This window comes from Pteronotus mesoamericanus, unplaced genomic scaffold, assembly GCF_021234165.1.
Source record: "Pteronotus mesoamericanus isolate MK-2021 breed Mesoamerican mustached bat unplaced genomic scaffold, CSHL_Meso_final contig_33, whole genome shotgun sequence".
NCBI classification, from domain to species: domain Eukaryota; kingdom Metazoa; phylum Chordata; class Mammalia; order Chiroptera; family Mormoopidae; genus Pteronotus; species Pteronotus mesoamericanus.
Window position 1 is genome coordinate 5,727,468 of NW_026555135.1, and position 23,380 is coordinate 5,750,847.

The 23,380-nt window shown below is 44.0% G+C and overlaps 1 protein-coding gene across 3 annotated transcripts in view; it reads right to left on the bottom strand.

Annotated features, from left to right (window-relative positions):
- The window catches only part of TENM4 (teneurin transmembrane protein 4), a 375,996-nt gene that overhangs the window by 24,711 nt on the left and 327,905 nt on the right, over positions 1–23,380 (bottom strand). For all 3 annotated transcript variants that reach the window (XM_054576340.1, XM_054576339.1, XM_054576338.1), the window contains 3 exons: positions 20,674–20,906; positions 16,582–16,736; positions 10,236–11,113 (listed from right to left, as the gene is read on the bottom strand). In XM_054576340.1, the coding sequence (XP_054432315.1) occupies positions 10,236–11,113; positions 16,582–16,736; positions 20,674–20,906 (1,266 nt within the window). The remainder of the gene's footprint in view (positions 1–10,235; positions 11,114–16,581; positions 16,737–20,673; positions 20,907–23,380) is intronic.

The following is a 23,380-nucleotide window of genomic DNA, read 5'->3' on the forward strand; positions in this document are numbered from 1 at the left end:
TTTAGAGTCTTATAAATAAGAATTGATAGAGAGGTTATTGATTGGGGTCAGATGTCACTTCAATACTGCTTCTAACAAGGCCTTGTTCAAATGCCACCTCATAAAAGAGCTCTCCCTGGTCTCTCCTATGAGTCTCTGGCACAGTTCTATCATAGAATGTGCCCTGCTCCCCCACTGAAATAGCTGATGGCCCTGGCAGGGTGGCTCAGTTGGTTGCAGTACCATCCCATACACGAAAAAGTTGTGAGTTCCATTCCTGGTCAGGGCACACACCTAGGTAGCAGGTTCAATCCTCGGTTGGGGAGCATGCAGGAGGCACCTGACTGATGTTTCTCTCTCACATTGATGTTTCTCTCTTTCTCTCTCCCCCAATATTCCTCTCTCTCTAAAATCAATAATCCCATCCTCTCATGAAGATAAAAAAAGTATAGTCGACATACAAATTGTCTCCTGCTTGGGCCTGGCAGTGCTTGAGTCAGAACAAGGCTGTGGAGTCAGCCAGCCAGGCAAGGAATATGGATTCCACCGCCTGCCAGCAAAGGGACCCTGGAAGAGTGGCTCAGTTCATCTCTGCTTCCCCAGCATTGGAACTGGCACAGAGAAGACAGGCAGGGAATTTTGGCCAAACAAATAAATTAATGCATGCTTGGATTAGCGGGGCCTCTTTCTTGGTCTTTTGGAGAGTGGAGACCATGATTCATTCACACGCTACCTCCTATAGGACCAGACAGAGACTTGACACACAGTAGGCACACAATAAACATCTGCTGAATGCACCAATATGGAAACAACTGCTTTCACTAAATGGTACTTTAGCAAGCTCCTTAAGTATCTCCCTAGAATTTCTGTCCCCTAGACAGAAAGAGGCTTTGCATATAAAGGCAGATAATTGTAATTATTATTGAAGGTAGCCTGTAATACATAATTAAATTGAGCCTGTAGATTCAATGAAAAGGACCCATGTTTCAAGATCTGGTTTTCATTTTATATGAAATGGCTGAAAAACAGTAATTTCCACTCCTTACACTGTCCATTAGAAGGACTGGATGTCTTAATTAAGTGAACATCAAATAGAATAGCCAATTCATTCATTGTGGTGCCTTCCAGAGCATGGGAAATGCCACAGGATCTCTCTGCTGCAGGATCAATACTTCTGGTTATCCCAACAGAACACTGTTGATTACTGGAGCTGCCCGTTCTTGAGACCTTGGACACCTGTGCCCTGTGGTACCCTCTGTGGAGCCATTTCTTTTTCTGCTGCAGAGGTGCTAAGAGAAGGGGGCCACTGCTGCCTAACAAGGGATAAGGGGACAGTTCTTTGCACTCTTGGATTCCAAGGGGCTGCTTCAGACCCAGGCCCAGTGATTGGGTGATTCCTAGACAATGGTTTAGTTGCGTTTGTCATGGCTTTAAAGTACTGGCAAATATTCTTCCTTTCTAACAAAGAGGAATAAAGGAATGTGTTGGTGGGGGAAAGTCCTTGGAGCCAGACTGTCTAGGCTTTGAACCCAGGCTCTACACTTGCCAACAATGTGACTCAAAGAGAGGCACGCAGTTCTATTCTCTTGCTAAACCATCTACCCTCACCACAAATGAGGTACTTCAGGCAGGTTATATAACCTAACCCCTGGGAGCCTCTATTTTCTCCTCTATAAAAGGAGGATAATAATACCTATCTTAGACAGAGATTGTGAAGATCAAACAGGCAACATAATTAAAATGAAATGCAAATGCCCCCCAGGGCCCGCAAGACCCAATGAGACTTCTTTCACTAGACTGTCAACCCCTGAGGGAAGGGACTTTGTGCTGTCACTGATGTATCCTCAGAACTTAGAAGAGTACTCGGCATATGCTCAATAATGTGAAGTGTGTTGGTTCAAAGACCTGCTCTTTCCTCCCTTTTCCCTCTTTGCTCTGCTTCTTTTTACAGTTTCACTTTGAACCCTACTCTTCCACACCTCCTGCATTCCATTACATCTGCTCTGTTCTGCAAACATGCCAAGCTCAAACTAGGCTTGGGGTGTTCTCACTTACTGTTCCCCTTGCTGGGAATGCTCTTCCTTCCTATCCTGGTATGGCTAGTTCCTTTCATTATCCAAGCTTTAATTCAAATTTTACCACTTCGGGCCTTTCCTGATCACCCTTTCTGAAATAGTTAGGTCTACCCATCTCTATCATATTATCTTATTTTATTGTTTTCATTATACTTACTATATTGCTTATGTCTTTACTTATTTGTTATCTGTCTCTACCCATTAGAATATAAGCTCCATGAAGAGAGGGACCCTGTCTGCATTCTCAGTGCCTAGAGGAGTATCCAGCATATAAAAGGTACTTAATACACTTGGGTGAATGAATGAATAAATAGTAGATACTGGTTTTTTTTTTTTTTTTAAAGATGTGGACTGAGAATAACTAAGAACTCTGCCCTTCTAACTCCCGCTTCTATATGAGGAAGGTAAAGTTCACTAACATTCACAGAGTACCATTTAGGTACCAAGCACCATGCTCATAACCATCTTTTGAGGTAGGCATTATTATCATCATTTCACATTTGGTGAAGCTGAGGTTCGGAAAAAAGAATTAACTTGCCTAAGTTTACACAGCTGGCAGAGGAGTATAGATTCAAAGTCAGGAAGTGTTCTTTCGTCAGGCTTCCCATAAAAATGATGCTGTTTCAAATAAAAACCTCTGTGTTTATCACTATGTTCAAGAAAATAATGTGTTTGGAAATAAATCTCGGTCAAGAAGATTGACAGTTTTCTCTTCAAGATGCTCTGCTTTGATACCGATGTAACTGACTCTTCCATGAGGCCAGCCCCACATGGGGGTATGACGGAGATGGCCAGATGACTGGCTTTTCATTATTTCCTTCCACTGACTTTTCTTCACTTCATTTTCCCAGAGCATCTTTGGAGCACAGGGAAAGAAAACATATAAAAGATTTATATAGTTGCTGTGAACTTGGCTCTCAGAAGAGGACCACTAAAGGGTATCTTCACACACACTGCGAGGCTTTCTTCTTCACATTCAATACTTCACATCTCAAACCTCTTAACTCTGTGCAGCTATGGAGGAAAAGCCAAATTGCCTCTCTGATACTAACTTTTGCTGATTGGGACTTCTAGGTTTGGAAAATAAAAGATTTAATTTGTATGACTTTCATCGGTGATTGTTTCAAACACCACCATCATCAAGAAGAGGAGGCCATGGATAAGTTACCCTTGGTCTCAGGTCACTATAAGAGATGGCATCACTGCATTATTAATTTATTCAAAACTGCATCAGAGCCAGAATACTTTTTGGCCTGCAATAAAAACTTATACTTCTTGTTCATTTCCCATAGAATTAAGTCCCAGCAGTGAATTCTAGCCTTCAGGATTTCTAAGATCTGGCTAACCCCACACTGGAGGTCTTCTCTCTCACTGATGATGTACTGGAGACAGTGCATCTGGTAGAAAGTGCATTTGGTGGAAAGGACTCAGGTTGATCTGGGATTGAATCCTTATTCTGACACTTCTGCATACAGTGTTACAGAGCCAGTATGTGCCTGTGCTGGTTATTCTCTGATCGCCCCTCAGATCCATTCTGTGCCCAGAAGAGCTGATCCTCACAGACTACATCACTGGTGTCCTCTTGCTGGCTTGCTTCTGGTTGGATTCAGTCAATGGCAGGCACCAGCACAAGAGATTGGAGATTGAGAGAAGATCTTCCTCCCATCTCCTTCTGTACCATATTTCTAATAGTGGCTGCATCTGTCTATAATTACAGCTTCTACCAGATAGCTTCTCCTTCATCGTTATAGCTCCCAATGCAATTTAACAACAATATCTTATTCCTTCCCTGCCTTGTCCTTCAGCCTGATGGTTGGTCACGGTTTTTCACTATTTTTAGTTCCCAGATGCCTCACCGTCCTTTCTTGGTTCCCTTTTCCCTACCTATACCTCTATAACATTTTGAAAAATATTTCTGCTGGGTACAGAATTCTGGGTTGACAAGTTTTTTATCTTTTAGCACTTCTGTATTCTCGCTTGTATGGTTTCTGATGAGAAGTCTGCTGTAATTCTTATCTTTGCTCCTCTGTATGAATATCTTTCAATTTTCTCTCTTTCTCTCTCTCTTTTTTTATTCAGCAGTTTGAACATACGCCTAGAGGGTTGTGTGTGTGTGTGTGTGTGTGTGTGTGTGTGTGCGCATGTGTTTTCCTGCTTGGTATTTTCGGAGCTTTATGGTCTGTGGCTTGGTGTCTGTCATTACTTATGAATAATTCTTGGCCATTAAATCCTCAAGTATTTCCTTCTGCCTAATCCTTTCTCTCTTCTCCTGGAATTCCAACTACATATAGAGTAGACCAGCTGATCTTGTCTCCCAGCTCTTGAATACCCAGTTTTGTATTTTTTTCCACTTGTTTTTCTCTTTGTTTTTCAGTCTGGGTAATTTCATTTTTTGTTTTTGTTTTTGAAGACTTGTATTTTTATTTTCATAATTTGATCTCACAACTTCATTTGAATTTGGTAGCATATATTTCTCTTTTAGTATAGGACAAAAGATCCATCTCAAGACTTTGTAGGACATTTAATGATTTGTCATTTTGCCTATACAACAGTACTCATAATTTCAGTTTATTTTGAAAATAGGTCCAAAGTTTATTTGAATTATAATTTTAGAAAAATTCGTTTATTTATTTTTAGAGAGAGGAGAAGGGAGAAAGAGAAGGAAAGTAACATTGATGTGAGAGAGAGACATCAATTGGTTCCCTCTTGTATGTGCCCTGACCGGGACTGAACTCGACCCAGGCGTGTGCCCTGATGGGTACTCAAATCAGTGACCTTTCACTTTGTGGGATGATGCCCATCCCACTGAGCTACACTTGTCAGGGCTATCTGAACAATTATATAATTATAATTTTGAATGTTGTTTAAAAATAGGTGCTATGTTATTATATGTGAATTATATCTCAATAAAGCTGTTATAAGACAAAACAAAATAGGTGCTGTAGGTAGGTGATCTTGACCACTTGGAGCTTATATCACTGCAAGCAGATATCCAAAAAAGAAGCTATCATTCAAATGACTTGAATTATATATAAATAGGAACTAAAAATACTTCCGTTAAATCTAAAGTGAACCTAAAGTAGTCTTTTGAATGCCAGGGCAATTTGTTCAGTCTTGTTGTTAAACATCAGGATTATTGCTTGAGAAACTGGGTAATTTCTGTTGACCCATCTTCTTCCTCAGCTGTGTTAAGTCTACTGACAAGCTTACCATAGGCACTCTTCATCTTGGTAACTGTGCTTTTCATTTCAGCATTTCCATTTTATTCTCTTACAGTTTCCATTTCTCTGCTGAAATTATCCATCTGATCTTATATATTGTTCACCTTTTCCATTACAGACTGTAACATAATTATAGTTATTTTAAAGTCCCTGAAAGAGAGTTTTAACCTTTGTGTCAAAACTGAGTGCGGTTCTGATGATTCCTTGTCTCTTGGGAGTGTCTTGCCTTTTTTTTTTTCTTTTTTACATTTTTGTATGTTCAGTTGAAAGTGTCACATCTTTTGCAGCACAGTAGAGACTGAGGTAACAGGTTTTATGCCTGAAAATGGGTATGAGTTTCCTTCTGCCAGGACTTCAGTGAGAGTGTATGACTTACTTCAGTTAGGATTTGGACTGACTTTGACATTTATTGTTTCTATGGTTAATCTTAGTGCATTACAGGCTTTAAAATTCCTCTAACTACCTTGTGTTTAGGGAGTAAAACTATTCCCCCCCCCCCCGCAGTGTTGATGCTGTCCTCAGCTTTAGGTTCCTTCTTTGTGCTGCTCACCAGAGAGGGCCTCTTTCCATGCCCTTGTCCCTTTCTTACCTCTTTCCCAGCACTGTTCTGCTGTTCACTGTGTGTTTAGCTGCTCAGCCAGTGGTAGGGGTTGGTGAGCTGGGCAGAGTTCTCCATTGCTCTGACTGAGCCTCAGGCCTGTACCCTCCCGTGTCCCTGAATCTCAGGAGTGTGGCCTCTTCAGTGCTCCTGCCCCTTTTCAGGCTGTAATTCTGGGCCCATTACAGATTACTCCCCTCCCAGAAGCAGTTTCTAAAACATTTTTTCCCTTTCATTCAGCTGTAATGGGTTTCCACCAGTACCCAAATAGGGTAGTGTTAGTTGCCCCTCTTGTCACCAATTCAGGCTTTTGTTCCACATGGGAGTAAGGTCAGAAGAGCTGGGCGGAGCAGGCAGATGTTTGTGCTCCTCCTTGAGGTATACCTGCTGTATACCTACCCCAGGTGTTCTCTAAGGGACACTTTCTTAAATCTTTCCTTATTCTTTTTTGAGAACAGCTGGTGGAATTTGATGGGAAAAGTTCTGAGAGAAGGTGGACTCTTTGAATTTCTGCAGCCTCCAAGGGCTTCATACTCTCTGGCCAGTACACACTGAGCCTTTATAAACTTACTAACCACCCTAGCCAAGCTCTTCTTACAGGTAAGCCAGTGCTTATATCTTTCTCTTCAGGAGTCTCTTTCCCCTTGGGTTTGGTCAGGTTATTGCCCCATGACCTCAGAGACGGAATTCAAGGAAAACTCTTGAGTTTGCCATTTGTCTGGCTTATTTTCTTTGTAAGGTTGGAAACATGCTCTTTGTAGCTCTTACATCCTCAGCAAAACCCAGAAGCCAAGGCTCTTCATTTGAACCTTGTGAGTTGAATTCTGTATCTGCTGGGAGCAATGACAGTGCTGAAGTGTCACTTTAAATCTAGTATTTTTCTAACTATATCGTATTTTTTCTTCCCTTCTTTATCGCCTTTCCCTCCTGAATTTATACTTCATTCATAAAATATTTACTGGGCACCTGCTAGGTGGCAAGCCCTAAGCTTATTAGTTAGGGTCTCACAGTAGTTAGTACAAGAATAACTATGAAAGGGGCTGTCATAGGATGCAAGAGCCACTCCCCCTGTGAAACGTGGGGAAACTGCGCACCCATGCCTACTCTGCAAGCCAGTTTTGGAACCTGCCTCATGCTCATCAAATACCATCTGCCCAGGAGCCCAAGGCTGAGATTAATGATGCCACACACTGGAGATGAAGGTTGCATTATGGATTCCTTTGAAGTTTTCTACCCTGTGGGCTGAAGGGAGGAAACAAACCTTGATGCCCTAGAACTGTGAACTCTTTAAGCCAAGTTGCTCTGAAGTGTGTGATGTTTATGTTACATGTATTATTTAATCTGTTGAGAGAATCAATAAAGCCAACTTAAAATTTGTTTCAGTAATAGCCCATGTCACAGACGAGCCTGGGCTGATTTTTTTTTTTTTTAATATTTGAGCATTTGGGTTGGAATCCATTAAACTGACTCACAGAGCCAAAAGTAGAAAATTCCCTGGAAGAATGGTGCATTGGAAACATCTGTCCAAATCTATGTTAAGAAACACCATAATTTAATAATATCACACCTTTACTTCCTGGGAGCTTCACAGTGTGCAAAGTATTTTCACTTTCAGTATTTATTTAGGTTTTTTTATCCACACAATATTGGGCCCTAAATAGGGTAAAGCAGGCATTATTTCTGTCTAGTTGAGACTTGACCTGGAAGCGAGCCAGCCTGCCCCTGAGTAACATGGCTATCACCCAGAGAAAGGAGCTACCTGGTACCTTCCCTCTGTTCACAATCTGAGAGGAACCAACTTTCCTTGACCCACTCTGTATGCCTTTCCCCAGCCCATATTGGATGTTCTCAGGGACCTGACCCTTTCCTAGTTCTGATCCCTGAGACTTGACACTGGATCCTACTCTTGTGGTCTGACCTCTAACTCCCTACCTACTTCATTAACAACTTTTGTCTGTTCCTCTGATTAGTTTAGTTGCAGCTGCCCTCCCAGGGTAAATTATCTTTCATGCCCAAACAACATTTCCGCAATCACGGGTAGTGCCACTTACGTTGCTTGAAGAAAATAACAACAGTTAACAACAGCAGCTATATTTGAGTACTTCTGATGAGTAAGACATTGAGTTTTCCATATTTTACCTCTTTGAAATTTTGAACCTCAGACTATCCTTATGAAATAGATACTATTTCTATCCCTGTCATACAGGTAAGTGACAAGGAACTTAGGGTGAACCCATCAGTGTAGTTGAAAGAACACAGATTTGTGTTCTGGTTCTGCCATGTACTCGTGGTGATTTTAGACACACGAGCTACCTAATCTCTCTGCGTCTCAGTCTGTTCATCTGTAAAAAATGTGGATGATAATTTGTACCGTCTGAGGCTGCTGTCAAGATTAAATGAGAAACAGCCTGGCACAAAAAAAGTGAGTTTCTATTTTTATTTTAGGGCTTTTATCTTCCAGTCCTAGGTAATGCTATTTAGTGGATACCCTGGAATTCCAAATACAATTTTATAAAAAGCAACTGTACGAACTTTTCCTTCTTAATAAAATATCACCTCTGGCTGTGTATTTCAGCCAGGGAAGGGAAACGGGATCCTATCAGGTAGGGTTGTAGGAAATGGTTTTAGATTTCAGGTTGGTAGAGAGGGAGCGAGGGTTGCAGGGATGTGTGAGCATTCAGTTTGGGATTAGAGGGTGACCTGGGGAGCTAACTGAGTGCATTGACTTGCTCTGACAATGAAATCCCTGTATTGGCTAAATAATATATAAGAGACTTCCATGGGGCAATGGGGGAAAATTGAATTATTTAGCTTAGTTCCATTTCAATGAGTTAATCAAGATAATTGCTGTTTTCCTGGATCTTTGTCTTTTCTTTGTAATTAACAAGGCCCTTGTTTGAAGAAAGGAACATAGCCAGTGAACTTTGTACAAGTTGCTGTGGCATTTTTTTGGTGCAAACTGTATTTAAAAGTCTATTATTACAAATCTTTTTCCTTTGGATTCTAGAACTGTGAAAAACTGATGCTTGATCAAGCTTAAGAAAAATTCACAGTTCAAAGACTCAAGTTTATTTGGGATTAGCAAACAGCAGCAGGCAGCAGGGCAGAGCTGCAAGAGCAAGAGCTTCAGTACGGAACAGACTGGGTGTGATCCTGACTCTGCTGTGTTCTCACTATATAACTGCAGACAAATGAGCCCCCTGAGCCTCAGTTTCAATTTCTGTGAAACAGAAAATACCACCCATTTTCCAGAGCTGCTGCGAGGATTAAAGGCAATAATGTGGTTACTAGCCCATATCTGGTGTGCAACAAGGCTAGTTCCTTCCCCATCTTCTGCATATGTATCTAATGGTCACATGTTCAGCAGTCTTGGTTGACTGGACTACGGCTAAGACCTCCAAGAGAAGTTTAAAATCTAACTAGAAGAGATATTGCCAAAATCCATTGATTAAAACAGCTCTTAGAGGAACTCCTCAGATACATTTGATTTTGAATAGGATTGGAATAAACTGAACTCTGGTTCTCTGACCACACCACTGAAGAAGCCCTACTCTGGGTGAAGACAGGGGAAGTGAGCTACGGTGGAGGAGGGTAGCACCCACTACGGAAACAAAGAGTGACACAGTAGCGCCATGCTGAGGGAGGAAGCAGTGAAACTATCCCACTTAGACACAGGAGCTAACGGAAGAGAGTTTTGAATCATTCTGGCCAGGGGCGAAGTGTTCTGTAGCCTCACTACCTCAGTTCCTTGAAGCTATCTTCATATTACAGCATAATATGCAATTGTAGGTGTTCCTTATCAATGGCCCTGACTCATAAAAAAATTTCATTATGTCTGTATAATGTGTTTGAGACGGGAGGCACATAAAGCACTTCATAAGTTCCAATCAAAATGGTTAAAGTAAAAAAAAAAAAAGATGTGAAGCTCACTTGAAGATGTGAGCTTCGATTATGTGGACAATTCATTCACGTAGAACTATCTCTTTCCCCACTGCCATATTTCTGGAGGGTGGTCATGTGAAGATGCTAGCACTCTCTACCAAGTACTTTTCATCTATATCACCTCTATGGCACATGTTGGGAAGGTATTCATTGTTTCCATTTTACAGATGTGGAAACTGAGGCCTTGAGAGGTTAAGTCTGTGGAAAAGCTGGGACTCAAGCCCACCTCCTCTGAATCTGTGCTCATGACTATTCCACTAAACCATGTTCCTTCCTAGAAACAATCATCTGGCATAAGAACATGCAGAATATATTACAGGTAATGGTTTTCAGCCCATATTAACATCCCATCAGTTCACCTCTAATCCTACAATACATCTCATGAAACAAAACCATTAAATGGCCTTGCTTGATACTTACTCATAAAATGTTGTCCATCCATTTTCATTGCTTTTAGTTGCCAGAAGGCCAGAGTTGCCATGGTACGTCATCATGGCCAACTCATGTCCTTGTGTGGTCACACTCCTGAGGGCACTGTTGGTGCCCATAGTCACCCAGTACACTTGGCCATCTGGGACCACCAGCCAGACAGGCATCCCAGTAGAGTCTCGACGGACATTCACCATGTTGCCATTGTTGTCTGTGATGAGTGTGATGTCGCCATCCCCAGTGTAGGTGAAGTTGTATAGGTAATCTCCTGTGGGCAAGCTTTGGGTGTATAGATGTTTGCCGCTGGTATCAAATAGGTAGAGTTCTTGGTCGATTGGTGAGGATAGTTCATACATGTTCTGGGTGTTGAGGAAGGGCTTGTTCTTCCTGATAAACCGTATTCGGATATTCCCAAGGTCGGCTACATAAAGTTCCCCATCAGCACATACGGCTAAGGAGGACGGGGTATTCAGCTTAGCATCCTTGGCATAACCATCATCTCCAGAGAAACAATCACAGTTGGCATCATTTTTACAATCACAGCCACTGGGGGCCCCAGCAACTAGTGAGATCTCTCCGCTAGTGGTGACCTGCCTAATTCGGTTGATCTTCTTCTCATCGGTCTCAGCGATATACAAAACACCGTTGTGAGAGACAGCCAAGGCGGTGGCAGACTCCAGGGTTGCATGGATGGCCACTTTGCTCAGCAGGAAGTGGTCGATGCCAGGGACCTGGCAGTGCATGGGCCTCCCGGCAACAATGCGCACCTGGTGGTTTTCAGAGATTTGCAGGACCACGTTGTTGTCAAGAACATAGAGAGAGTTGTCCATTGGGTTGATGGCTAAGTCTGTGGGCCATTCCAAGCGAACCTGACAATGGAGACACCAACACTCAAATGCCTGGCAAGGTGACACCACTAATCATCCCACACCCCACATAGTCCATAAATGTCCGAGTGCCTGATCCTCACAAGCAACCTGTCATCAACAATAACCTTGAGGCCCCTGATCAGAGTGAAACCATGCAAGAGCTACCACTGAGACTTCTTATGGCCTCCATTAGATTGACAAAACATGAAGAACATTTCAAAAAAAAGCAAAGAAACAAAATAAAAGTAGACAAGAGACAGACTTCAGAGTCAGACAGGCTTGGGTTCACATCCTAGACCCACCACTTACGACCTTGGGCAGGTTACTCTGCCTCCCTGAGTCTCAATATTCACCTCTGTAAAATAGGAAGGACCACAGTGTGGGGCGCCTGGCCTGCAGCGAGTGCTCAGGTGACACAGCTAACACTCTGCGGGCGGGAGGGGAAGGCAGGTGGAACCTGGAGGCGGAGGAAGCTGTTGCCCAGAGGCTTGAGAGAAACTCCTCATGAAATGCAGATAAGATTTTTGTATGAAAACGACTTCTTGACTCTTGAGTTCATGGATGAACACGTGGCTAGGTGCTGGGATGTAAAGACGAAATAACCATGTTCCAGTTCCCGTGATTCTCAAGTTTGGCCCTAGCACACATTCCGATTACCTGCAGTGATTTTAGAAAATACTGTGCTTACATCCCACCCATAGTCAATTAAATTAGATCTCTAGTTATGGGGCATGGGCCCTGGCATGATTTCAAAAGCTTCCTGGGTGACTGTAACATGGGGTTGGAAATTACAGCCAAATCCTGTGTCCTTCCAGTGTGACCACCGGACCAGCAGCACTGGCATTACTTGGGAGCTAGTTGGAAACGCAGAGTGGCTGGTCTCACCCAAACCTACTGAATCAGAATTTGCATTTAAACAGAATCCCTGGGTGACTCCTGTGCACATGGAGTTTGTGAAGCCCTGCTCTAGAGAGTGGTGTCTGGGATGATAGAGAACACGTGCCCCTGGGAGGGATTACTGGAGCCCGCAATGGGAAGGACAGGGTTCAGAGGTTCTGGGTTCCACGTCTGAGCCGCCTCTGAGCCGTGTGAGAAGCTGGCAGGGACCATGGTGAGCCTGCAGGTGGGCACGCAGGGCTGGCAGCTGGCAGGTGTGGGTGAGGTGAGGAATACTTTGTCGAGGGCACATGGCGGCTGGATTGTTGGATATATTGCACTGGGAGGAGCTGGCACTAAGGGAAGCCCTTGCCAACTGTGTCCCCAGAGGTCTAGCCACACTGCACACAGGCAGGACATGCTCACAGGTGGTGCCTTCAGCTGATTTGTTTACCGGATCCCTCGGGATGCATCAGCTTAGGTTCCTGAACCCCTACAAACTGTTGGCATTTGGTGTAATTTGGGCTTATTTAAGCAAATGTATACCTTTAGATAAGAAATTTCTCTCCCAGGAATTTAATCTTATATTTCATTGTCTACAAGGGTATTTATCACAGCTATTTTTAATAATGGTGAACAACTGGAACCAACTAAAATGCACAATGACAGAGATTTGGCTAAATAAATTATAGTACATTTAGCCCATAAATTAAGAATAATCTACATAGCAATTATAAATGATGTTACAGATGATATTTAATGACATCAGAAACTGTTTGCCATGCATTACGTGGAAAGAACAGGTTACAGAACTGTAAGTACAGTGTGATCCCAATTGGGGAAAAATACATAAATTAGATGGATTATAGATAGAGGGGAGATTAAAAGTTTGAGGGATATACACAAAGATGTTAACCATATTAGGATTAGAGGTAATTTTAACTTTCTTCTTTGTCACTTTTAACTTTTTCTATTTCTTACCATTTACAAGTGGCCGTTTACAAATGCAAAAAGAAACCCCAGTGAATTGTACACATGTGAGATGTGGCCACCTTCACCTGCCCCTTTAGCTCAGGGCTGTTCTCAGGATGGGGCAGGCCCTTTCTCAAGTCTTCCTAGCACCGTCCTCAGGCCCTGCTTCCTAAAGTCTTCTTGTTCCCTCACTGCCAGCCTGGGTCCCTCTGTCCCCACAGAACAAGGGAGCCTGAGGCAGAGCAGAGCCCCTGGCCAGCCAGTGCTCTCTGGAGCGCAGAGGCCCAGCTGCCTTCAGCTGCATCAAGAACGCAGTTTACTCTAAAGTGACAGGGGAATTTTCAATTTCCTAAAACCCATTTCTTGTCAACACTAGCTGCTAAATATTTTATGCCCTCTGGTCCTGTGGTACCTTGGGGACCTGCTTGCCCAGACCTTTCCGCCTGTCATTATGATGAAAAGATGGCTCCCTGATGGGTGCTGGGGAGGGGGAAGAGGAGGCCATGAGAAGGAGCAGGGGGCGAAGGGGGAGGGATGGGAAGAGTGAGAGCTTTCCTGCTCTCTCCTTTACACCCAGGGGCGCAGAGGTGCCTGGGAAAGAGGGAGCCGTGCTCTTGGAGCCAGTCCTCACTGTCACAGTGCCCGTGTGATGGTCCAGACCGGACCAAGAACCCAAGTTTCTCAGTTCTTACCTCCCTATTAGTGATGATCACACTGAGACTTAATTTCCCATCACCCAAATGGAAAGGAGAAGCATTCATATCTCTGCGGTCCCTCCAGATCCCACGCTCTGTGGTCCTAACATGGCACAGAGCTCCCCACTCTCCTGTCCTCCCGAGCAAAATGTCTGTATCAAAGCACTTTGAGCTGGTGGTCTTGCTACAGAGTTATTTGCTTTAAAAAACTGGATTGTCAAGTGAATGAACAAAGATGTAACTGTGAATGGCACCGAGAGAACGAGGGATGTGGGGCCGGGACACCTCACTTCCCATCTCAGTTCTACAGTTACTGCAGGTGTGATCTTACTCAAGCTCTTAAACACTTTGAACTGCTTTCTGCATATGTAAATGTAGGTAATAAATATTAACAAAGTAATTGTGAGAATCAAACAAGACAATGTACTAGGCAGTTCTTTGCAAATTATAAAGAGAATGAATATTTACAGCTTATTGCTAGCTGGCAGGCACTGTGCTAGGCAATTGATGTACATGATTTGATTTAAAAACATTCATTTCCACATCCCTGGTGGAGCCTAACACAGCGCTCTTGCATTTATAACTGCATTTTCTGTCACCAAGGCTTAGTGTCTTGGTCTACAAAATGGGATAGATAATATCTATCTGTTGGGATTATTGTGACAGCTAATAAAAACACTGACATAGTACTCATCTCTCTATCTCCATTTCTAACAGTGCCTGGCGCATAGTAGGTTCTCAGGAAACCATTTTGGACCCTAAGTGGAGTGTTAACCTCTGCGTCCATGGTGGCCACAGCCTGTGGAGCTGAGAACTAACCTCCCGTTTTGAATAGGTGACACCTTCTGTCCCTTCTACGCTCTGCGCCTACCTCTAGTTTCTCCGGGGGTCTGGTCTTTGTCTCCTCCCTGAGGAACTGGTCCGAGTTCCTTGCTTCTGACCCTTGCACTCTTGCCTCTGAGCTGTGTTCTGAGTTCTCCAGCTTCCCTCTCTATTCCCCATGGGCCATAAAGTCACTGGGAGTTTGTAACAGGAGGCTCTGAGAACACATGCCAGTACCCCTTGCCCATATGTGTATATAAAAATATACGCCTGTGTCTGGAGAGCTTGGTAAAAAGAACTCCATGCTTCAATTCCATGCTTAGACAAGAGGAGTGAGGACCAGGGACACAGAGATTTCTTGTCCAGGATTTCTGAATCAAAGTGTGGGATTTCCCCCCCTCTGTTTCATGCCGATTTATCTTCCAAGCCTTTGATCTGGCTGCTTGGCAGTACCTCTATCTAAAGTCAAACCATTTTCCAACGTGTGGATTGAGGATCTTCAGCATCCGGTGCTGGTTGGAGGAGGGCCTGTTATGAGACTTGCATATGCTTGTATGCACATCCTTGGGACCTCGCAGCTTCCTGCCTGGGGGGCTCTAGCTTGCTCACAGACGGGAGAGGGAAGCTCTCCAGCCAGCAAGGGTAAGCTGCCAAACCAGAAAGACGAATGGCAGAGACCAGATTCCATTATGGAGTGTAACAGTCACATTAGCTGGTGCAGAGGAAAATCATACCAGCATCTGCCAGGGACGGAGTGTGGGTGCTGGGTCTGCTAGCAGCAGCTACGGGGCTCTGGGAAAGGGGCTCCGCAACACATCAGTAACAGAGGTAGGTGTGACTGGTGAGGCCTCCCAGCCTCTGCTGCCCGATGAGCATTGGGGAGTGGAAAAGGGACTGTGTGTAGGCTCCCCTAGAAGTGAGGGGGTTTGAATAGCTGAGTGTGGCTACTGCTGACACCAATTTGCAGTTTATCATAACTCAAGCCTCCTGTTTCTTTGGTTTTGCTAATGTTAGCAAGATGGGTGTGCACTGACTTAGCACTGGCTGCGTGCCACCAAAAAAATCAATAATAAAGGACACATCCCTTACCAAGTCCTTGCAGGATAAATGAAAGACATGCTGAACAGCCAGTCACTTGTGTCTTCCTCTGGTCTATGCTAGGTTCCTGGAGCCCACCTGCTAAGATCCAAACTCTTTGGTGTGGAATGGTATGTACCTTCACCAACTGACCCTAAATCATGCTTCCTGTTTCAACCCCTGCTACTATTTCCTTACAAGAACGCTATGTTCAGGCATTCAATTTTCCAATGTTCATTGAACCTACGAGGCCCATTAACAGCTTTATATCTTTGCACATGCTGTTCCCTTTGTGTAAAATGTCTCCATTGTTTTTTGCCACCTAGCAAACCCCTATTCAACCTTCAAAACCTGGCACAAATGTCACCTCCTTTGAGAAAGTGGGCACTAAAACTTCTGTTTATTGATCATCTCTGAAGTGCCAAGTGGTGCTAGGAGCCTCACACACACTGTTTTATGTATTCTTAAAGCAATCCTGCCATTTTACAGCCATGAACAATAAGGATCAAAGGGCCCAGGACACTTGTCTAAAGTTGCTCAGCCAATGAGTGGCAAAGTCAGGATTCAATCCGTCAGTCAATCAGTTAATAAATCACCAATTTATTGTGTTGTATTCCTGCTGTGTACCAGATACTGTGGTTATCGTAGAGGAAAAGATGGACAGAATTCCTGTCCTCCTGCAGCTTACAGTCTAGAAAGAAGACAATGTCTAAATAGTTGCATTCCCGAAGAGGGAGGTCAGGGGGCTATGGATTTAAATTCACACTGTGACTCTCTGCTGCCTTTGAGGCTTCCTGGGGCAGGTTTCTTACTGGGCCAGCTTCCCTCTGTCAGCCACTTGCCACCCCTGATGGTGAACTCCTAGAGCACAAAGCTGCAGGCCGCTCATCTCGGTGCCCCGAGTGTTCTTCACAGACCCAGCACCAACAGCGTGCGCCTAAAGGCTTGTCTGGTGGAAAGATGAAGTGAAGGGGCAGGTGTGCAGATCCAGGCCCAGGGCCCTGGCAGGGGGAGCTTTCTCCTTACCTGGGAAATATCCATGACAGAGTCACAGCTGAGGGGCCGTGCTGAGGTAAGGTCATTGGAGCCCAGGAGGGTGGAGATGACCCCATTCTGGTCAATGCGTCTGATCATAGTGCCATCCACAAAGTAAATCAGCCCAGACTTGTCCACCGTGATGCCTGGGGCAGAGAATTTAGGGTTAGAGGTGGTGACAACCCACATACTCACGCAGCCTTGTGGGCTGACAGAGAACCTCCCCTCCACGATTTGATTAGATCTTCTGCATGTCATTCCTTCCCTTTCTAGACATAAGGAGACAGATGCCAGGGGCGTGGGGTGACTTGTTCAAAGGAGGGATTAGAACCCGTCTTGAGACTCTCCAGGGCACTGGTCCTGGGGACGTTTCCCTATCACCTTAGCCATACACCAAAACTGGACCCATAACTTCTGGGAGTTTCATAAGTACTAGAGGCAGTGGAAAGGAGAATCTTCAATATCAAAACTGTGAATTATTTAAATTAACCTACTTCTGAAGACCTGTCATTATAGTAATCAAATCTTTTTGGTGACAATTTTTCTTTTCTTCCAAGGTAATTATCCTTCATGTTTTTCACTTCTGTTGCTATTTTAGTTTCATAGGTCATTATAAAGTATAGAACCTAGAAAAAGAATCCTTTGGATGAGTGTAGAAAATATTGGTGAAGTTAATTTCTAAAAAAGGCACATTGAAGAGGGGAGCCCAATTATTATTAAAAATCATCTGCTCCATTTGCAAGACTGTCCCACCCCACTGACTTCCTCCCTCACCAGCTGTGTGACGCCGGGCGAGTCACTGGATGGCTCTGTATTTGTTTACTCAGCTGTTACGTGAAGGCATTGTCCTAATTCCATATTTCTCACTCTTGGATGTATGTGCGAATCACCTGGGAACTTGCTAAAATGCACTCCTCAGGACTGCTGTTCGGAAGAATCTCAGTGGAGCCTGAGCATCTATGTGCATTTTTGACAAGCACCTTGCGTAATAATGATATATATCAAAGTGTGAGAACCTCTGTAGTAAATCAGTGCTTCTTAACCAGTGATGTGCATCAGAAGTACCAGAAGAGTTTTTTCAGCATATACCTGCTTGGCCTCACTCCTGGAAATATGAACTCAGGGAGTAGCTGGGACAAGGACCAAGGCTTGTTTCAAAAACACTCATGGGTGATATTGAGTTCCACCTCAGGTCCAGAACCACAGGAGACAGAACTGCTCAGGGGGGCTGGGGCTGAGCCACAGATGAGATGCGTTCCTGAGGAGGACGAGGTCTAGATGGGAAGCCCAGGAGCGAGTCAGTGCCGCATGGAGTGTCCCTAGGGAATGACAGTCCTGAGAGGGTTCATAATGGAATAAAGGAGATTCTGGCCCGTGCTGTTTTGTTCAGTTTTCTCTGGGGAAGGAGCTGAAAGAAGGGGTCAGAAAAAGCTTCACAGAGGTGAAGTATAAAGCTTTCCAGTTGCATAACCTTGGGTGAGTCGGTTCACTTCCAAGTCTCAGTTGCTTCATTGATAAAATGGGGATAATAACATCTGACTTGTAATAGCTAGCCCTCGATAATTATTAGTGACTTATAATTATGAGAATGTGTCCAGCATTTTGTGGGTTTCAAGGCCCTTGCTCTTGAGGACCACGTGTCTAAGAAAGGTCAGAGGGTAGTTTTGGATACCAAGGGTCTCTGAGGGATCAAAATCCACTGGAGCACTAGTTCCATCTGCCCACCCCCCGCCCCGCCGCCATATGCTGTTCAGGGCTGGGGCACGATTTCCCACAGAGGACCGACCGGGCAGCCTCAAGGCAGGGAAGCCTTTCTTCGGTCCCTGTCTCCCTAGAATGTAAATCAATTACATTCTTCAAGTACCGAGACAGAAGTTTTCTTATCTCCCTGGCCAAGCTGTCTTTCTCTTCCATCTGCTAGGACTGATGAGTGCTCCACGAACAATTGGGTTTCTTGTTTACAAAGTTGGCTGCACAGGCTAATAGAAGTGATCTGTCCTCTAATTAATTACTTCACATATTCTTCTTTTGTTGTGTTAAATAGATGAACATCTTTTCTTCTCCCTGCTACAAAGTGTCTGCATATTGTGGTACCCTTGTCATTTCTATCTGGGTTAATTATAGGCTTTTGGGCAATTTCACTGCCACTGTATCTATATGCATGTATGTGTGTGGAGGGTGGAGACATATGTGTGTAAAGCAGTGATTTTCAACCGGTGAGCTGCAAGATTTAGTCAGGGGCACTGACCTCTTCTTCTTTAGATGGTCAAGTTAAAAAAATGACAATAGCAAACACAACAATAGCTGTCCAGTGTGAATGAATCAAAATCAACCTCTTTTTTCGTCGGATAGGCGATAAATATAATACATTATTGGTATGCTGCAAAACTTTAGTAATTAGTTTATGTGTGCCATGAGATGAAAAAGGTTGAACATCTCTGGTGTAGAGCAACTGAGAAAGACCAGGAGAGAGTAAAAATCCTCAGAAAAAGAAAAACTGGTTTTAATTCACAGAGTAAAATGTTGTAACTGAAAGGGGTTTCAGGGGTCCATTTAGACCAATATGCTCATCTATGGATGTGGACACTGAGGCCCCGCGGAGGAGGTCAGAGAGCCAGGGAGTGGCAGAGCAGAGCCATAGCGCAGGGTCCCTCAATGCAAGCTCTTTCTGCTCCAGGCTACTCTCTCAGTATTAGGAAATCATAGTTGGGAGGAAAGTTAACCCTGGATGTCACATTATCTATCTCACAGTTACCACCTGACCACTGCGGCTATGTGGTGGAGACATACGATATTGTATACTATGATATATGATATCATGTGACATAATACAATATAGTATAACAATTACTACAGGAATCAGCATTTTTGAGATATTTATCATGTGACTGGCACTATTATACTAAGCATTTACATTCCTGATAATATTTAATGTGTACAAGACAGTAGATACGTATTTTATAGATGAGGTAAATGAGGCTCAGAGAGGTTAAGCAACTCACCCAAAGTCACACAGCTATTAGGTGGCAATGTCTGATATTGAATTCAGGACCGCCTGATTTCATTAGCATCTAACTGATTTGATTTGAAACCAGGACCTGAAATCTGAATGCAGTCACTCATGGCTTTTTTATAGGTTGTAGGATGAAATATATGAATTTTGACCCTCAGAATCATCCTTGGAGGTGGATACAGAAGGTATTATTACCCCTGTTTTATTGACAAGGGCCCTGAGGCTTAGACACTATAGGTCACTGGCTCTAATGTGAATAATGGATATGTCTTGTTAATGTTGCCTTCTCCTCTAAGAAGCCTTCCTAGTTTCCTAGGCGCAGGGGCCTGTCTTGGCTTTGGACCCCCATGCACTGTTTCTTTTCTTTGCACTTCAGGAATCACTTCTCTCTCTCCCTCATATCAGAGTGATTCACATTCAAGTCTTATTTTTTTCTTCTACAATAAACTTATCTGTGCAACCGGAGTGTACTGTGTACTCAGTATGCATACTCAGTAAATACTTGATGAAGAAGTGAATGAAAAATTGTGATTGTGGGTATAAAGAAGCCCAACTTCTTGTAGGACTCAAAATCGAAACTTAGAGTTAACCCATCCAGTAGCGCGTGAACATGTGCAGGGATGACATAATGCTATGATTTTATAAAATAATGTGAGAGCCAGCATAAATGTCCAACAGTAGGGGATGGATAAATATATGACGGGCCATCCATTTGATGGAATACCAGATAGCCATTAAAAGTCAGTACAAAGACTAATGACATGGAGATATGTTCATAATTTATCAGTTAGGAAAAAAGGTAGGTTACTAAAAGTTTGTTTAATGAGCTCTCATTTTATTTTTGGTGAGTATTACATACACCCAAACATTTAGAAAAAAGACTAGGAGAAAAGATAGGAAATGTTAACTGAGAACATTTCTGGCAGGTAGAATTATGATAATCTCAACTTTTCTCCATAGAGTTCAGGACACTTTCCAAAATTGTTTTCAATGATAAATATGTATTCCTTTTGGAAATGGAAGACACCCCAATAAAGGTTACTGCAAGTGTTTAAAAAGGAAAGCCTTACCCCTGGGGTTGGTAAGCGTGGCTTCCGTGGCCTTCCCACCATCCCCGCAACGTGTGTCATCAAAGGGGAGGCACTGGTCGCCTGTCCCTGCAACCACCTCAGAGTTCTTGACCAGATCCTTCACCACCGTGGTGGACTTGATCTTGAAGACCCGCCGGCTGTTGGTGTCAGAGAGGAAGACAGCCCCGCTCATTGGGTCTGTGGTCAGGTAGTATTTATGCGCTGGACTGTGGCTGGAAAACAAGGAGCAGTTGGTGAACACTTTCTCCTTTTCTATCAGGTAGCCAGAGATGTACAACTTAAATCTAAGCAAAAATGTTTTATGTGGATGATGTCCCCATTTTGGGTGATGGTTCCCCAATTTGTCTGACCCCAGAGGTGGGTCTAACTCTCCCTCCTACCCAACCATTAATGCTAATGATGACCACTCCCAGCTCCGTGCTATGCCCATATCAAGTGATCAATACTGTTTTCTTGAAAGGATTATCAACGAGGCTTACCATAGTGGCTTGTAAATCCAAGCCAGAGACACAGAAGGGCTTGACTTTAAAATCACTTCAAGAGCTTAACACATAAACTCTTCTCCCACAGAATTTTTACAGCTGCCATAACCCTTCTTGAGACAGACTGATTAGACCCTGGCCAGACCTGACTCCCTGCCAGCATCAACAGTGTCTTCACTGGACACTGATGCTATACTTGTCAGGAGACCAGTAGTCCCCCTCCTGTAGTCAGACATAAATGAACTGCAGGATTAGTTTATAATTTGCAGCAACGTCCAAGGGAAAATAAACAAAACACAAGAGCGGTGCTGGTGGTTTTCTGCATCTAGAAAGTAGTCATGAAGACGAGGGTGTGCTAACAGAGGAAAGTCAAGTTAGACCATGACTGCACAGGGGCGTTCCAGGGACAAGGCGCTGCCTCGAGGCACTGGGGAGGGAGGAAGGCACAGGCTTGGGAATCCGAGCAGCCTGGGTTCTAAGTCTGGCTGTTATTTCCAGGTTCTGAAACTTGAGGAAATTACTTGGTTTCCTGAGCTTCAAGTTTTCTTCATCTGCAAAATGGGGATGTTAACAGCTACCTTGTCAGTGTAGTGTGAAAATCAGATAAAATCATATGAGACAACTATTTAGCATCATGCATGGCAGCTTGTAGGTACGCATAATCATAATTATTGTTTTAATTACTAGTCACTATGCCTGTTTTTGCACTTGGAGAGGACTACAGAGTAGGAACCTCTTATTAGCTTGAATTTTGCTGTCACATGGTACTGATTTACAAATTCTTCCAAGTCTAGGCCACATTGGAGTTGGGCTCCTAACTCCTGGGAAGCTATTTTTAGTTCCTGTGCATGGCCTGATAATTCCCAGGTTCTCAGACTGCATCTCAATATTGACAGCCCTCTCCAACTCGCTGGAAAGTCTTCAGATTCAAAGGAATCTGCCTGTTCAGGCTGGATGGCCTGGCACTGGCTCCTTTCACTGGGCACTGGGACACACTGAGCTAGGGGACCCCAGGGGCAGACTGAGCAATGCCTAGAGCCCCAGCAGAGGAGGGGTATTGTATACCCCCTCATGATCCAAGTAAGAGAACCAGAAGAGTCTAGAAAGAAGCTACTTTGCATTTTCTCAGGCATGTACGTTTTGGGTCTTTTTGAAAAACAAATTTTTACAGCCTAGTAAAGTTTTCATAAGTTTTCATAAGTTTTTTGAATTACTTATGAAGACTGAGGTACTGCAATCGTTTCTGTGTCAAGGTCTCTGAGGGTCTTAATCTGGCTCCCACTGTCTGTCATCATAACCGTCCCTTGCTACCGACAGTGTCTTGGGATCTGGCTGCTTCTAACAGGGCCAGGCCTCCAGACCCACGGCTTTCCTCCCTCTGTTTTCTCTCTCCAGATCTGATAAGACAGCATGATTGTTTCCAACTGTCCTGCCCCTCCAGCCCTAACACTACTTGCCCATCACCTCTTTCCTGAGTAAAGGGCAGGTCTGTCTGCCTGCAGGCTGGGTCCTCCCCAAGGCTTTGTTCCCTGACCTAACCCACATATCAACACATCACCTCAATGCTTTTCCCTTCAGGGTTGCCCATTTCTTAAAGGCCAAGTTCAGACTCCCCAACCCAGCAGCACACTTCGTGCTCTGCTGCTGCTCCATCTTCCCAGCCTCCTTCCAGCCATTTCCTCACAGACACCCTGTACTCCAGCCAGACTGACACCTGGTCCCTCGGCATGTCGTCATGCCTCTCGTACCTGCTGTGCCTGCCCTGTGGGATACCCCGTCCCCTTCCTTTTTCAGCCCGCTGTGTCGCTACTCACTCTTCAGGGCTCAGCTCACATGGTACCTTTTGCGGCCGAACCTTCCCTGAACTTTCCTCTCTGAGGTTCACATCTGGGTTACAGGACACCTAACATAACGTGTGCCTATTTATTTATGTGCCCATCTCCCAAATCTGACAGTCCATACTTGAAGGGAAGAGGCAGGGCTTTATTCATTTTTATATTTCCAATGATCAGACTGGTGCCTTCTAGCCCATAGCAGCCACTTGCTTTAAGTGACATTTCCATTTTTAGTTCATTTAAGAGATATTTTCAATCACACTAATGAGCTTTTCTTTTACTTGTCTTTTGGGGGAGGCGGTGGTAACAGGAGAGATGTCCTGTTTATCGTGAAATGTCCCTGTGACTTACCCTACAATGCAGCACACA